Here is a 16,904-nt window from a genome sequence, read left to right as displayed (position 1 = left end):
GGGGACCATCACAGGCGGCCGAGACCTTGTTCACCACAGAAGCAGTTCAACGCAGGAGACCTGCTGCCTTGCACAATGAATACAAGATGTGGCACAGGAAAAAAAAAATTAAAATATATTTATTCTAAAACAATCTTCATTTTTTAAAAATTATTTCTTAAAATTACAAATTTATTTTAAAGCTTGATCAAAGTATTTTGATTCCATGAAATCAAAATACAGATTTGCAAATTCAGAAACAATATTTATATCCACAATTAAAGGATAAAGACAAAAAAAATTCCCAAAGAAACTGAACAGAGAGCTTGGTTCTCTTTGGTGACAACACTCAGGGCTTTCGACGGCACCACTGCAGCGGCCACCAGGATTGTGTCATAGGGACAGAGGGACAGACCGCAGCAAAATGGTCAAAACGAGAACAAAGTGAAAAGGTGTATAGAGCCCAATTTTTTCAATTTAAGACACAAATCTTGATTCTGAAAACTGTGTCCTTGCTACCTCTTGGGAAAACAAGAGTGAATCGCTACTTTGTTTTGGAGGGGTGAGCGTCACTGTACCGCAGCACCTGGAAGCCTTCGAATGAAACCAGGACAGGGAACGCCACGTGAAGAAGAGGCAAGCACGGGGCTGGCTCCAGGGCTGCCGCTGGCCGGGGAGGCCGTCTGTCCCAGGGAAGGGGCTGCAGGCGGCACGGGAGAGAGCACCACCACCACCTGGCAGCTAGGGCCCTGCACTGCTCTTCCTGAAGGACACCCGCAAAGCCTCCCCCTCTGCACAGACCACAGGTGAGAGATTCACAATCATCCCCCACCTCTTCTCCAGTATAAATTTCAGCATTTCCAGCTCCAAGCAGACGATAAACGCCACTCCGTTAGCACTCCATGCGTCCTTCTGACGAAAGGTGCCAGGGAGTGCTGTTTTCATGTCACTGTTAAGCAAAGCTGGGAAGTCCAAGGATTAACTGACTTGACATCAAGTTGCTAAATCGGTTCAGTAGAGGAGTCAGGGGTAGAGCACAGTTCAAAGTGCTACCTCAGAAAGCTGGGCAGAGAAAACACCTTTAAAAGCAACATTGTTAATAAGTCAGGAATGCTTGCCAGTGACTCCGTATTTCTGGCACCTTTGAATTAGAAGAGAAAAAAAGGTCTGGGTAGTGCTTCTGGAATAAGCCAAGTGGTATTTGCTCAATACTTTGATAAACAGTTCTTTGTTTCTCATAAGAGGGCTTTTTTTTAATTAAAAAAAAAATCCACTGGGTCGTTTGTAGCCTCAGAAGCATGATCAAACATTTCCTAAAATGCTCCCACATCTTAAATATCAAAGCTATTTTCAAATGCTCTAGTTCGCTACCAGTTTGAAACTGGGTTTTTTTTTTCTTCCAGAATGCCCTGGTGCCTGGGACAAGTATGCAGGTGGGCCCATGGGTGCAGTGGCATGCCTGCTGACTTAATGGAAAATGCTATGGAGTAAATTCCTGAACCAAGACAGGGAGACACAATTAGTGTTACTTTTGGACAAGTTTTGTTGCCATAATCCAGGATGGCCTCACTTCTCTTTCACTAAAGAAGGCCTCATCTCAAAATCTTTAGGAAAAGACAGACGAAAGGTACAAGAAGAAGAAGAAAGGAAACAAATTTTTCTGAGGCAAGTGTAAATTCGTCAAAGCCTGCAAATTATTTTCCATCTTACTGATTAAAATAATGGCCTAAATTATTTCCGAGCTCTGAGATAAGTCTTTTACGTGTCTTCTGAGACAAGTAAAGCCTAATAACCACGCTCTACTCTGTAAAGGAAATCACACTTCAAATAGTTCACTCTGCGTTACTGGCTTTAGGTGAGTCAGACGCTAAGGAGCAAATACTGAGAGCAACACTCGTGGTCTAAACCTGACCATTGATTAGCAACAGCCACTCCTCGAGAAGGACAACTGCCTAACTCACCCCCTCCCCCAGAGCTGCACCGCACCTGCGACTGCGCACCATCATGACCATCGGACACTTGCCGAGCCAATGAAAATGGAGAAATGCTTACTTACTCTTTCAACATTAAACTCCGGTGAAAAACTGTTCTCTTTGCTTTTCATATCTAAAACTGTGTCTAGATAACAAAAGAAGCCTACAGGCCTGCATACCGAAGGCAGCAGGGAGACCAGAGGGCTTTATCGTGGCACCTAGGCGTGTCTGGGTGTAAGTGAGCCACCTGCCTGCCAGGCATGTTCCAGGACCGCAGCCTGCACGGCACTGCAGCTGCAGCAGGTGTTGGAGAAGCTGACTGTTTTTTCCGCTGTCCTCTTTTTCAAGTTTGTCACAGCACGTGGACAAAATGTCTCAAACATACATATGACAAGGTTTTAAATAATGGAGATTGTAAACCCATTCATTAGCACTTAAACTTGAACTAGATTTCTAAGGGACGATGATTCCCCAGAAGTTATAAGGACCTGAAGCATAAAAAAGAAAGACGCACGACTTCATAAACACCTTCCACTTCTAGAGGAAGCCCCCCCCCCCCCCGCCAGCCCTCACGCTGCAGAACCCACACAGAGCACCCAGCAGGGCAGGCCGTGAGGGGTGCCTGGTGTCAGAGCAGGCACACTATCCCCTTTCCTGCAATCTCTGCTCCGAGGTTCAGCAAGCACTTCTTGCCAATGCCCCCGCCACACTGATGCAGGTGGGCTGCAGGCACAGCCCGCATGATGCAGCATTTTAGAAGCCCGGGGACACTAGCTCTGCCCTGCCCTGCTGTGCCTTTAATGCTCAAGTCACTGGGCTTCACCCCAAGCAAAGACTGAAGGAGTGCTTGCTGCTGAAGGTCATGGTGCCAGGCAGGGGGGAACTGCACAGAAATTGACCAGGGAAGGTTCCTGCTCACAGGACCTCACACCCTTGTAGGAAAGACTACACAGACTGTAGGCACTAGTGATCCAGGGAAAATCGCCCTCGAGGACCTTCCCTTGGGCACTTGGCGGTCTCAACCTGGACTACGTATTTACCACCCCACCTGGGCATAAGCCCTGCCTCAGCGCAGCGTCTCTGGGGATGACCCAGATATGCGTTTTGTTGTGTTTTTTCCTTCTGTTGTGTTCTAAGCACCTCAGGGGATTCTGAGATACAGAACCATGCTGAGAACTGTGGGGAGGAAGAGGACAGACGCCTTCCATTTCAGGACATCACGGTAGTAGCAAATACAGATTTTCTTCCATATAATTATTGTCATCATTAAATCTGTTCAAAAGGAGTCTACAGTCATGCTCTAATTTTTCTGCAATACAGACATTTCTGAAAACATTAAATCAAATATATTTGAACTATATTTGAAGTGCACTAAAGTTCATCAATTACAAGAACTTTATAGTGAACTCTGACATAGACAATAACTTTTACAACATAAACTGACTTTATTTAACTAGAAAAATATATGCATGTTGGAAAATATCCAAATACATATAAGTACATAAAATAAAAAGCAAATGCGGGCCCGCCCCGTGGCTTAGCGGTTAAGTGCGTGCTCTGCTGCTGGCGGCCCGGGTTCGGATTCGGGGCGCACACCGACGCACCGCTTCTCCGGCCATGCTGAGGCCGCGTCCCACATACAGCAACTAGAAGGATGTGCAGCTATGACATACAACTATCTACTGGGGCTTTGGGGGGAAAAATAAATAAATAAATAAATAAAATTATTAAAAAAAAAAAAAGAAGCAAATGCCTCCCTACCACCCCCACTCCCCTCCCTACCTCCCCAAGGTAACCACAGGTAAGTTCGGTTATTCTCCCAGGCTTTTTGTATATAAACTCACATACCTTCACCCACAAAATTGGATTGTTTTACATTAAAAATATATTACAGCATTGCTGAGAGGAATTTTAAAAGACCTAAATAAATGGAGAGACATTCCAATCAAGATTGTTAAAATGGCAATATTCCTCAAATTGATCTAAAGACTCAATGCACTTCCTACCCAAATCCTAGCTAGCTTCTTTGCAGAAACTGACAAGTTGATCCCAAAATTCAGAAGAAAATGCAAGGGACCAAGAATAGACAACAATCTTGAAAAAGGAAAACAAAATTGGAGGACTCACACTTCCCAATTTCAAAACTTATTATAAAGCTACAGAAATCAAGACTGTGTGGCACTGGTATAAGGACAGGCACAGATCAATGGGACAGAATTCGGAGTTCAAAAATAAACCCTTACATTTGTGGTCAACTGACTTTTGACCTGGTTTTTCCACTCCAGTGGGTTCAAGGCAGAAAGGATTTTCTTTTCAACAAATGGTGCTGGGACAACTGGACATCTACATGCAAAAGAATGAAGCTGGCCTCCTACCTACCTAATACCACACCCAAAAATTAACTCAAAATGGATCAAAATAAATGTAAGAGCTATAAATATAAAACTTAGAAAACATAAGAGAAAATCTTAGTAACCTTGGATGTATAACACCAAAAGCATGATCCATAAACGAAAAAAATTGCTAAAATGCACTGCATCAAAATTTAAAACTTTTAAGTTTCAAAAGACTCCATCAAGAAAAGAAAAGGAAAGCTGCAGACTGGGAGAAAATACTTGAAAATCATACATCTGATAAAGGACTCGTATTCAAAATAGGTAAAGAACTCTTACAACTCAACAATAAGAAGACCTCCCAATTAAAAAATGGGCAAAAGTTCTGAAGTTCACCAAAGAAGATATATGAATGGCCAACAAGCCACGAAAAGACACTCAACACCGTTAGTCCTTAAGGCAACGAAGATCAAATCCACAATGAGATACCACCTCCCACCCACTAGGAGAGCTGTAATCAGGCACCACCCGGCGTGGGTGAAGAAGTGGGGAAATGAAAACCCTCAGGCACTGCTGGAGGGATGTGAGACGGTGAACTACCTTGGAAAACAGTTTGGCAGTTTCTTAAATTGTTGAACATTTTTTTCAACAATTTACTCCATACTCCAGCAACTCCACTCCTATTCTAGCCAAGAGAAAAGAAAACGTGTCCACACAGACTGGTGTGTCAAATGTTCGCAGCTGCACTATTCACAACAGCCAAAAAGTGGGAACACTTAAATGTCCATCAACTGGGGAGTGGATAAACCAGCTATGGTCCACCCAGCAAGTGGACTACTACTCAGCCATAAAAGAAGGAACTACTGACACGTGCTGCAACATGAGGAGTCACAAACGCAGTACGTTGAGTGAAAGAAGCCAGACACAAAGATGAGATACTTTATGATCCATTTGTAGGAAAAGTCCAGAAAAGGCAAATCTGTGGAGTGAGAAAGTAGATTAGAGGCTGCCTATGGCTGAGGGTGGGGTGGGGACTGACTGCAAATAGGCATGAGGACCTTTTTGGAAATGTTCTAAAACTGGATTGTGGTGATGGTTGCAAAACTTTATAAATTTACTAAAAATCATTGACTTGTACACTTAATACAGGTAAAATGTATGGTATGTAAATTACATCTCAATAAAGCTGGTAAAAGTTTTTACATTGGGGGGAAACATCTCATGCCACACCAGGGTTTCTCGACCTCGGCACCACTGACATCTCGGGCTGGAGAGCTCTGTGCTGTTTGTGAGGGGCTGTGCTGTGCACGTGGGGGGTCCAGCAGTCTCCCACTAGATGCCAGTAGTAGAGCTCCCTCCACTCCCAAGTTGTGACAACCAAAAATGTCTCCAGACACTGCCAAATGTCCCGTGGGGGGCAAGATCATCCCTGGTTGACAACACTGATCTACACCTCATGTTCCCTAATTCGCTTTTTCCACTCAGTAACACATTGTGGACATCTTTCTACAGCAGTACGTAGATTCTGCCAGAACCTTTTTAGTGCTACACGGCATTCCACTGTATGGATGTTCCATAACCTACATTGAACAGTGACATTCTTTTTTTTTTATTACTGCAGTGAATATTGCAATAAACTTCCTCATATAGAGATCTTCATAACACTTCTGTTAAAGAAATCCCTGGGGTTGAGACTGTTGGGTCAGAGAACACACAATATAAACTATAAACCTCTCTTTTAATATCTCAGGTTTAGTTTAGCTGGCACAGTACTGACAGGAGACGCTCTGCAACAGCGTTCTGTAAATGAGAAAGCCTGATAATAAAGGGTGGCTGCTGTGACCATGACTTTCGCACCCGGCGTAGGCCAAGCACAGTCCTCAGAGAAGCGACAGCCTAGGAATCCTTGCATCTGTGGCTGTAAACCAGCTCGGACTCAAACGTGCCGGCAGTGACATGAGGATGGAGTCGGCCAAGGGTCCCCAACCACTTGGGAAGGGAAAGGTCCTTTCCCTGGACAGGACCAGCGCCCCCTGGTCTGCAGAGGGGACAGCAGCTAGGCCATGGACCAGGCACGGAGGTCACCAATGCTAGCTGCTTTCAGAATGCTGGGATAGGACCAAAATGGGGCAGCAAGATTCCCAAGGGATTCCACGCCTTTTCTAGCCACTGAGGATAAACAGCCGTCCTGCACCACGGGGCTCTCTCTGTCCTACAGAAGGGCTCCAATGGAAGAGTGTGGCCAACCCTCACAGTAAAGGACCTCAGACAGCCCCCACAGCACAGCCAAGAGCCAATGAGGTCACAGAGGCCAGAGCTCCGGAGCTGGAAGAGGCGGAACGTGAAGCCACTTGTCTAAAAGAATGCTGAACCTCTTTGTTTTGATGGAATAAGTGAGGGTCAGAGAGACAGTGACTGCCTGAGACCCTGAGCCACGCCACCACATGCAGCGCTGGGGGACCCACATCCCATAGTTCAGCCGGAAGCTTCGCCCTTTTCCATTGGGCCACATGCCTGAACTCCACCATAAGCTCAGCTGGGAGTCCTTTTCTACTTTTAATTAGAGAATAAGCCATGGCAATTTTATTATTTAGCTCTTCTCTTGCTCATTAATTGTGTTCCCCATCCTAGTCCCTCAATCTCCTTCTTTCAGGGTGGAGATTTGGGGTCACCTATGACACCTGTATCCTTAGACAAGGGCCCTAATATAACAGGCTCTCACTGTTTGTTGTGTAAACATCTGAAAAGATGTATCTTCACTGCATAGCTGACAGGGATGAAGGCCCCATGGGTAAGCAGTACTGCAAACCCCACAGCACTGGACTTGCAGAAAAGGAGGCAAGCACGGTTTTAGAAACACTAGGCTATGGAAGAAACTCTGGAAACAATCAAAGACTACAAAGAGGAAAAAGAACATCTTTCACGAAGGAGTAAAACTCAGCCAGCTGTCTGCCAAAATAGCAAGGTGAGACGAGTCAACGGGAGGACAGTTAATTCCTTAATAGATGTTTTAAGTACATTTGTAAACGGCCTCTTGTTTGTGAAAGGAGCTGGAAGAGGACCAAAACCCACAATCTCACCAGATCCTGAAGCTGGGGAATTCCATACTAACGCAAAAGCCTTATTCAAACATAAAAGTGCTCTACCTAAAAATAGTTCTAATGACTTTTTAAGACAGGTTTTCAAAGTATTGGTTTAATTTTATAATGTTTATCTAAAATTAGTAATAGTTACCCTAACAGATTCTTAACAATAAACACTTAAAAAAAACTACACTGGAAGGCTCAAGTATCCCTTTAAGGGCTTCTAAATATGCCTACCGTGGATGTGCACAACCAATCTTCCAAAGATGGAAGAACTGTCAGGTGCCACTGCCCTCTGCACTCAGAAAGGACAGCCTGTAACCTGTGCCCCTACAAGCAGGCTTGCTGCCCCGGTGGCACGCGTATGTGTCTGTGTTAACACAAAAAGAATGCAGGTGACACATTCAATTAAAAAAGCGGGTTACAAGTCAAGTTCACATGATATAATCTCCTTCTTCAAAAATAAACGGAGCTCTACCTGACCTGAGTGCGCAAGGCCGTGTTCCACTGAAGGCAGGACGCCGCTGACCAGGAGACTCACCATCCACTCTATCGGTGCTTGAGGGGATGAAAGACACACCACCACAGCAGATACAGACAGAGACCAGGACGACAGCCTCACGCCAGAAACATTTAAACACAGGAGGAAAACAGGTGTCACAGGCCCAAGCAATCAGGGTATGGAAATGATTAGGAAATGTTAGGTGTGCTGTACGCCTCTAGATAGTTTGCTGACCATGTTTTAAATGTTTTTCTTATCAAAACAACTCATCTTCATATCAATTTTCCTGCACTAATCTAACCTCCACAGACAACATTTAGCAGCAACTGTTTCTCAGACTAAATGTGATGTAAGCACTGGGCAAATTCAGCAAGTCTGACAAGATTAAGTCCCCTCTTCAAACCAGTGTTCACACCTGCTCCAGTAAACTTCACACTTCCTCCAGTCCCTGCCCTCTAGACACTTCTCAGTCCAACAAGATCCAACCTGGAAACTTTCTAGCTAACTGAATGACCTCATTTTACTAATGAGAAAATTGAGAGGCTGATTATAAACTTCAACTTCCCAAATTTTACCTAACCACATTTTGTTACAATAAGTCTAAGACTGGCCAAAAACTGAACATCTAAAGCAGAAAGAAGACAAACAAAGGGCCTGGGTCATAGAGCCAAACAAGACTCTAGAATCAGGAGTCCATCTGTGGCTCTTTCCAAGCAACATCCCTTATAAGTGAAAAATCATGAAATCCAGTCACGATCTTTCCAGAATGGGGTTAGGAATCACACTGCTCACCTGAGTAGAACCCCATGTCTCAGGGTCAGGGATAATGGAAGGCGAGACAAGGCACACAGAAAAAGGAAAGGCAGCAGAGGGGGAGTCGCATGGGGGGAGGAGAGGAGAGGAGAGGAGGAGAAGAGGGGGAGGAGGAGGAGAAAGAGTTCTGGTGCACAAGTGGGGCATGGCCGGGGCTGCGCCACCAGGCCCAGGGTATCACCCACACCCTGAGGAGCCTTTCCCACGTCGAAGCCTCGGGCTCCTAGGGACTTCTTGAAGCCAAAGCCACCCATACTGCTTGAGGCTAACCCAGCACAGCCACACAACACTCGAAATTTATTATCTTAAAAGTCTACAAATATCTAATACTCACAACTAAACCTTTTACTAAGGAAGCATTTTTATTTCTTTTTGGATAAATGTTCATGCTGTTTTCCGCTTTAACATTAACAGACTAGAGAAGAGCTCAATATAAGAGAGACACTTAGCCCTTTTCTCTAATGGACACTCTGAGCCCAGTCCCACTGCTAAATGTGATTCACCAGTCTAGTTTCCAGTAAAGTCTTCAAAACTATTAGCACATAAGATTGACTTACATGATCAAGGCCTCCCATTCAAAAAAATTCTCTTCATTCATAGGGCCTGCAATGAAAGAACAAATTCCACGTTTTACCTTTGAAGGCAACTTTGGCAGCTGGAAGTAAATTATAAGAGGTTACTTTAGTACCTTACCTGCCACAATTCCTTCTGGAGGATTCAGTGTTAATTCTATAAAATTAAAAAGCAAAACCATTATGAAACAGAATGAGTGTTATGTTGACATTTTAACAAAACTTTTATATTATACATATATACAATACGTGTATTATACACTACACATATTAACAGATTAAAATTGTCTGTCTCAAGTGAATGCCTGCTCCAGTTACGTTTCTGATAAAGACTACGTGAACAATTCTTCATTCCAGCAAAAAGTAGAATTTTAGAGCTATGAACCCTTCATTTCACAAATGAAGAAACAAACAAAAGGGGTTAACTGCCCTTCCAGAATAACCCTGCTGCTCATCTGATTAAAGCTCATAAGTCAAACACAGTACATTACTTTCCAACTGAACGGCGTTTCCTGTTGTTTCGAGAGCTGGCACAGACCCTCCTGAATGTGACCGACTAGAGACAGGCACCAGCACGGAGGTTTCTCAAGCCTGATGTTATCAGATACAGCACGCACTGCACAGGCCAGCTGTCTACCTCCAATACCACTGCAAACCTGTGAGCAAATCCCCCAGACGTGATATTCTGCAGAACATCAGACTTTAGCGCTGAGAATACAAACAGTAACAAACAAGTCAGCAGCAGCATTTCTCAGCAACTTAAGATCGGTAGTTGCTGAAAGACCTGAAGCCCAACTCTGCCACTCGGAAGCTGCCACTAAGCAATGTCATTTCAACTCATGGCCTCCAAGTTTTTTATATGGGAGGCTCCAAAATGAAACCAAACCTGTGGACAAATTTGGCGAGGTGAAGAGCGGAACATGAAAAAAGCCACAGGCAAGGAGGGTGGCAACATGGGAGTCAGGCCCCAAATGCTCTTCCCGCTTGGGCTGGGTGCCAGGGGAGTACAAAAATAGTCAGAAACACGCAAATCGACGATTGACAAAACCAAAGTTGGCTCTTTGAAGAGACACAAAAGTAACAAATCCTTGCCAAGTAAATACAAGGCATAAGGATTGGAAAATAAGAAATAAAACTGTCATTTTTCACAGATGATATGCTTGTACACATAGAAAGTCGAAAAGAATCTAAAGATACAATAAATTATGAGAAAAAGTGAGCTTACCAACACTACTGAATACGAGGTCATTATATATAACTGAATTGTTATTTCTATATAAGCAAGTTAGAAAAGGAAAGTCTAAAAAAGATGCCAGTCAACGGGAAACATGTACAAATAAGTTTTCAAAAGATGTGCAAGATCTGTAATGGAACAGTAAATATTATTAACAAAAAGTCTTAAAAGACTTTAATAAATGGAGATTATATTATGTTCATGGACAAAAAAATCAATATTATAAAGTTATCAATCCTCCTCAAACCGAATCTATGGATTCATGCAACCTCAGCCAAAATCCCAACACATTTTGTTTGAATTTTACAAGATGATTCTAAAAGATATATGAAAATGCAAACGACCGAGAAAAGCCAAGACATTTTTTGAAAAGAATAAATTGAGAACTCCATGTAAGGGCTAACAAGACTTATTATAAAGCCACTGGGATCAAGGCAGTGTGATACTGGCACTAAGTTAAACAGACCAGTGAAACAGAATAGACAGCGCTCAGGAGCAGATCCCACGCAACACAGACGTGATTTCCCACGAAGGCAGCACTACAGAACAGAGGTGAAGGGCAGTCTTCTCCACCAATGATGCTGATCTTTAAAGCCAAAAAAATGAAACTGTCCACCTATCTCATACTACATTAAAAAACCAAAATATATAAGAAAAAAGGGCAAAGGGGTATGTGAAATAATGGAAAATATGTATACTGGTCTCTGCGCCCGGTTCCCCGCACAGAGCTCCTAAAAACCTTTGTAATTTCCTAAGTGCTCAGAGTACTAGGAGCATCTCTGGTTCTAATATTTAGTCTCTGAACCCAGTTCCTGACATGGGGCTCCTAAATCCCTTCTCATTTCCTGGGTGATAGGAGCATCTTTTGTCCTAATGAGGTGCCTTTGGTGGCCTCCTAGATGGAGGCTGGTCACGAGAAAGACCACCGTGATTAGAAGCTTGGAATTTTCAGCCTCACTCTCCCATTCTTCAGAGAGGGGAGAGAGGCTGGAAATGGACTAAATGACTGATCATGCCTATGTGAGGAAGGCTCCATAAAATCCCAATAATATGGGGTTCAGGGAGCTTCCAGGTTGTGAACACACAGAGATGCAGGGAGAGTGGCGCGTGCAGAGGGCACCCATTTCCTCATACCTCACCCTACTCATGTCTTCCACCTCAATGCTCATCTATATCCTTTACCATATCCTTTTATAATAAAGTGGTAAACTGTTTTCCTGAGTTCTCTCAGCCGCCCTAGCAAATTAATCCAACCCAAGGAGGGGGTCGTGGGAACCTCCGATTTACAGCCCATCAGTCAGAGGCACAGGTGACAACCTGGACTTGTAACTGGCATCTGAAGGAGGAGGAGGCAGTCTTGTGGGACTGAGCCCTTAACCTGTGGGATCGGACGCTAACTCTAGGTAGACAGCGTCAGAATTGAGTTAAATTGTATGACACCCAGCTGGAGTCACAGAATTGCTTGGTGTGGGACAAATCCCCACACATCTGATGTCACAAGTGTTGTGAGTGTGGCAGTAGTGTGTGAGTAAGGAGAAATACAGGGGAAGTGTAGGTTTTCTCAACAGGGCAAAATATTTGAACAGACCCATCACCAAAGACGACATGGACGAAAATAAGCACATAAAACAATGCTCCACATTGTGAGTCATAAGGGAAATGAAAATTAAAACCACAAAAAGATACGGCTATACATCTTTGTCAGTAAAAACATCTTTATTTAGTCAGAAAAGAACAGCTAAAATTAAAAAGACTGACAATACCAAGTGTTGGCAGGTTTGGCAACTGGATCTCTTCTGCATCATCGGTGGAAATGCAAAATGGTTTGGTTACCCTCTGGTAAACGGTTTATGTTTCTAATAAAAACAGTTTAAACATTCACTTACCCTGAGACCCAGCAATTGTACTGGTGGATATCTACCCAAGAGAAATGAAAACTCATGTCCCCATAGACTCACAAGAATGTCCACAGCAACTTTACTCATAACAGCCCCACCCTGGCAACAACCCAAATGCCCATCCAAGGTAAATGAACAAGGTGTCATCTATCCATATGAGCGACACTACTCAGCAACAGAAAGGAGCAAACCACTGACCCACATACCACCATGACCCACACAACACCACGGGGGACTCTCAAAGCACTATGCCAAGTGAGAGACGCCTGCTGCAAAAGTCCACACTGTATGCTTCTATTTATATGAAACTCTAGAAGAATTGAAACTATAGAAATAGAAAGCAAATCAGATGTTGCCAGAGGCCAGGGGCCAAGGGGAAGTGGGAGGGGGTTGCAAAAGGCACAAGAGAACTTTCTGGGGTGATGGAAATGTTCTGTATCATGGTTGTGCTGATGGCTATACAACAGGACACACTTGTCAAAGCTCAAAGAATGATATATTAGAAACTGGCACATTTTATTGTGCATAAATTTTATCTCAATAAAGCTGACCCTCCCAAAATTAATTTCAGTTGTTTTATGAAATATAAAATAATCAATCTCCTAGAGGATAATATAGGAGAACAGTTTCATGCTCTCAGTATAAAGACTTCCTAAATAGGACTAACTATAAAGTTAATAACCAAAAAGCACTAACCATAAAGGAAAAAACTGATAAGATTAAGAACACTAAAATTAAGAACTTCTGACATCAAAAGACATCCCTTTTAAAAAAATATTCAAAAGATATCTTTAAGAGAATGAAAAAGTAAGTTCCAGAGAGGGAGAAGATATTTGCAATAGATATAACCAACAAATGGCTAATATCCGAACTTCTAAAGAACGCCTTACAAATCAACAAAAATATACAAACAACCCAAAAGAAAATCAAGCACAAGACTTGAACAGGCACGTCACACACAAAAAAAGATATGTAAGTGGCCAATAAAAACACGACAAGGTGTTCAACCTCATTAATCGTGGGGAAATGCAAACTAAAACCACGAGATAGCACTACCCCCGCCAGAACAACCCAGTAATCAAAGTTGAGAAGAGTGACAATAAGAGCTGTCCACACAGATGAAGAGCTGCAGAAATACACTGCTGGTAGGAGTGGAAACTGAGACAACCGCTCTGGAAACGAGTTGCTGCTACCTACTACGACCAGCCATTCCTCTCCGGAGTGTAAACTCACAGAAAAGTGTGCACACATGTGCACCAAAAGACATGTCTAAGAATCTATTTTTTTTTACTTGCTGATGTCATCACTTACAACAGCTTCAGATTCCAGGTAGCAACCAACAGGGTTCTCTGCAGAGCAACTTATAACAAATTTTAAAAATCCCCCTGTGAACTGACCTCTGGAAAAATACAGGGAAACAGCAGGTGAAATGTCACTGGATGTAATTACGGCGTTTGATACTGTGACATTAGGCACCCTCCCTAAAGAGAGAGAGTGGACTTAGATCAAGGATAACAGTTTAAGCAAGAGCGAGGATTCACCAGTATCAGTGATCAAAGGCCACGATGACTAAATCTTATAAACAAAGGACCACTTAAATATTTCACTATTGTCGTGAAAATATGGTTCTAACTGGCATTTTAAAAGTTTGTCATGTGTCTCTATTTTGCTATATAATTTTATGTATTGAAAAGTACATAGTTACAATTCTAATCACAAAATCATTCAATTCCAGGTGGTATTTTTTCTCTTCACATTTGCTTCTTGGTCATATCTGAAGCTTTGAGGAGCTATACAAAGCAATGGGGCAGTGGTTTGAGCACCCCTACTTGGCCAATACGACTAGAAGTGGCCAACCACCAATCAAATACCAATTAACAAATATCAATTATACTTCCTCTCTGCCAAGCACTATTCTAGGCAGTGGAGATGCAGTGGTGAAAGAGACAGACAAGGGCCCTGCCTTCAACAGCTGAAGTTCTAGCAAAGGAAGACAGGTAACACACGAGGAAACATAAATAAAAGGACAGTTTCAGAAGCTGAGGACTATAGTGAAGAAATCGAAAGACAGACAGACATGGCCGAGGTGGTCAAGAAAGGCCTTGTTGTGGAGGTGATATGGGAGGTGGGGTTCTTTTTTTTTTTTAATGGCGATATAATCTACTGTAACATTATATTAGTTTCACATGTACAACATAGTGATTTGATATTTGTATATATTGCCAAACGATAACCACAATAATTAACATCCCTCACCACATAGTTACAAATTTTTTTTTCTCGTGATGAGGACTTTTAACATCTACTCTCAGCAACTTTCACATACAGAATACAGTATTATTAACTATAGTCACCACACTGTACACTACATCCCCAGGACTTATTTATTTTATAACTGGAAGTTTGTACCTTTTGACTCCCTTCACCCATTTCACCCACCCCCCCCCACGGCAACCACCAATCTGTTCTCTGTATCTATGAGTTTGCTCTTTTTGTTTTTTTAAGATTCCACATATAAGTGAGATCATATGGTATTTGTCTTTGTCTAACTTATTTCATTTAGCATAACGCCCTCAAGGTTCATGTCGCGAATGGCAACATTTCCTTCTTTTTTATGGCTGAATAATATCCCATTGTACATATGCTGCATATTTACAGCAGCATTATTCATAACAGCCAAAAAAATGGAAACAACCAAATATCTACCAATAGTAGAAGAGAACAATATATTGTGGTATATTCAGACAATAAAACAAAAATGAAAATGAATGACGCACAGCTAGATACAACATATCACTGTGCAAAAGAAGCCAGGCCTACAGAATATGCAGGTATTGTATATGTATACATATGTATATATGTATACATATATACACACAAAATAGAATATACACATATACACAATATAGAATACACAACACATAATTACATTTATAGATAGATTACATTCCTCAAAAAACAGGCAAAGCTACACTAGAGTGTTTAAGAATGCATGCTCTGGTGGAAAAACAAAGCAAAGCCAGGAGGTGATTATCCTGGGAGGACAGAGTTGCCTTTGGGGGGTCCCCCACGTGGGGGTTCTGGAGAGTGGTGGTCTTCTCGCTTACCCTGGGTGGTGATGTGCTCTGTGAGAACTCACTGAGCTGAACATGTCTTCCCTTGCGCTTTTCTTCATGACGGTTGTATTTCGAGCTAATAAACAGTTTTAAAAGTTGTTACTGCAACAGTCCAGGCAGGGCAGATGGTGGCTTGGACCAGAGTGGCAACTGCAAAAGTGGTAAGAAAAGGTGAAACTGGGGATCTATCCTGTAGGTGGAGATGGAGGGCTTGCTGATGAAGCGGGCGTGGTATGTGAGGAGAAACAAGAATGCTCCTGGCCCAAACAACTGCGTGCGTGGTGGCACTGTCACTGGGAATGGAAAGGGAGAAGGAACAGGTTTGAGGGGACAAGCAGGAGTTCTAATTTAAACATACCAAGGTTGAGATGTTTAGTAAACAGACAAGGAGAGATGCCGGGCAGGCGGCTGGAGAAATGAGTCTGAAGCTCAAGGACAAGATAGATGTTGGCGATATAAATTTGGGCATTATCTGCCCAGGGAGCGTATGGAATCCCTGGGGAGTGAGGGGACTCTCCAGAGCAGTGTTTCCCAGGGAACATTTGGACATACAGGGTGTCGTTTTCAGGTTTTCACAATGACTGGGGAATGCTACTGCCATTTAGTAGGAAGGGAGCAGGAATGCTTAACATTCTGCCATAAACAAGTACTATAGAAAGAAAAACTATTTCACTCAAAAAGCCAGTAACACCTGACCCAGGGAACAAGTACAGGTACAGACGAGAGCCACGACTGCTGCCGAGGGTGTGCTAACACTGTGAAGTGGGAAGGGAAAGGAACAGCAGACACATTAAGCAAAGGCCAGTGAAGCAGAACCAATGAGTGTCAGTCCCAAAAGTCAAGTGCATTAAAAACTTCAAGGAGGGAGGAATCAAGTGCGAGTGAGGTCAACAACCAGGCAGGCTGAGACCCCTGGATTTGGCAAGACAGACCCTGACTGTCTCAGTCCCTCTGTGTCTCTTCACAGTAGTACACTGGGAGAAGTAACCCCAGAACCAGTGCACTAGACTTTATACACCCTATCATCTGAAATCTAGTCCGGTTTTTGTGTCTAAAGTCAAACCCCCTTATTATAAGAAAAAGAAAACCACAAGAGATTAAGGCAAACTGCTACATGGGGGGACAGAGGGGCACAATGTTAGTAGGAAAGGGAGTAGGGTGCCTAAGAGCAAAAGAGAGAAGAGTTACACCAATCATTTTTGTGGAACTCCGAGGAGAAGCTTACACCAAAAAGAGCTGTCTTTATTCTTAATTTCTGGAGTTCCCCCTCGGAACTTCCCTCTGGGAGACCCTCCCTTTAGGGAGACGCAAAAGGTAGTCCAAACTCTGCCGCTGGAGAACCATCCCGCAGCCAGCAGCCCTCCCACCAGCAGCCTTATACAACAGCAGCACCTACTGGTC

General features: G+C 43.1%; 1 protein-coding gene across 3 annotated transcripts in view; it reads right to left on the bottom strand.

Annotated features, from left to right (window-relative positions):
- UBE2G2 (ubiquitin conjugating enzyme E2 G2) overlaps positions 1-16,904 on the bottom strand; it is a 31,975-nt gene that overhangs the window by 9,481 nt on the left and 5,590 nt on the right. The window contains exons 2-4 of one of the 3 annotated variants that reach the window (XM_087417935.1): positions 15,495-15,653; positions 9,377-9,412; positions 9,241-9,286 (exon numbers count right to left, since the gene is read on the bottom strand). The exons of 1 other annotated variant lie outside the window; for it this stretch is intronic. In XM_087417935.1, the coding sequence (XP_087274061.1) occupies positions 9,241-9,281 (41 nt within the window). In that variant the 5' untranslated portion in view covers positions 9,282-9,286; positions 9,377-9,412; positions 15,495-15,653. The remainder of the gene's footprint in view (positions 1-9,240; positions 9,287-9,376; positions 9,413-15,494; positions 15,654-16,904) is intronic. One more of the 3 variants, XM_004429663.3, reaches the window with a different exon arrangement.

Source organism: Ceratotherium simum, chromosome 27 (genome assembly GCF_057802395.1).
Source record: "Ceratotherium simum simum isolate JZ-2026a chromosome 27, ASM5780239v1, whole genome shotgun sequence".
In the NCBI taxonomy this organism is placed as follows: domain Eukaryota; kingdom Metazoa; phylum Chordata; class Mammalia; order Perissodactyla; family Rhinocerotidae; genus Ceratotherium; species Ceratotherium simum.
Note: the sequence above shows the minus strand (reverse complement) of the source record. Positions and strands in the feature narration are given on the sequence as shown.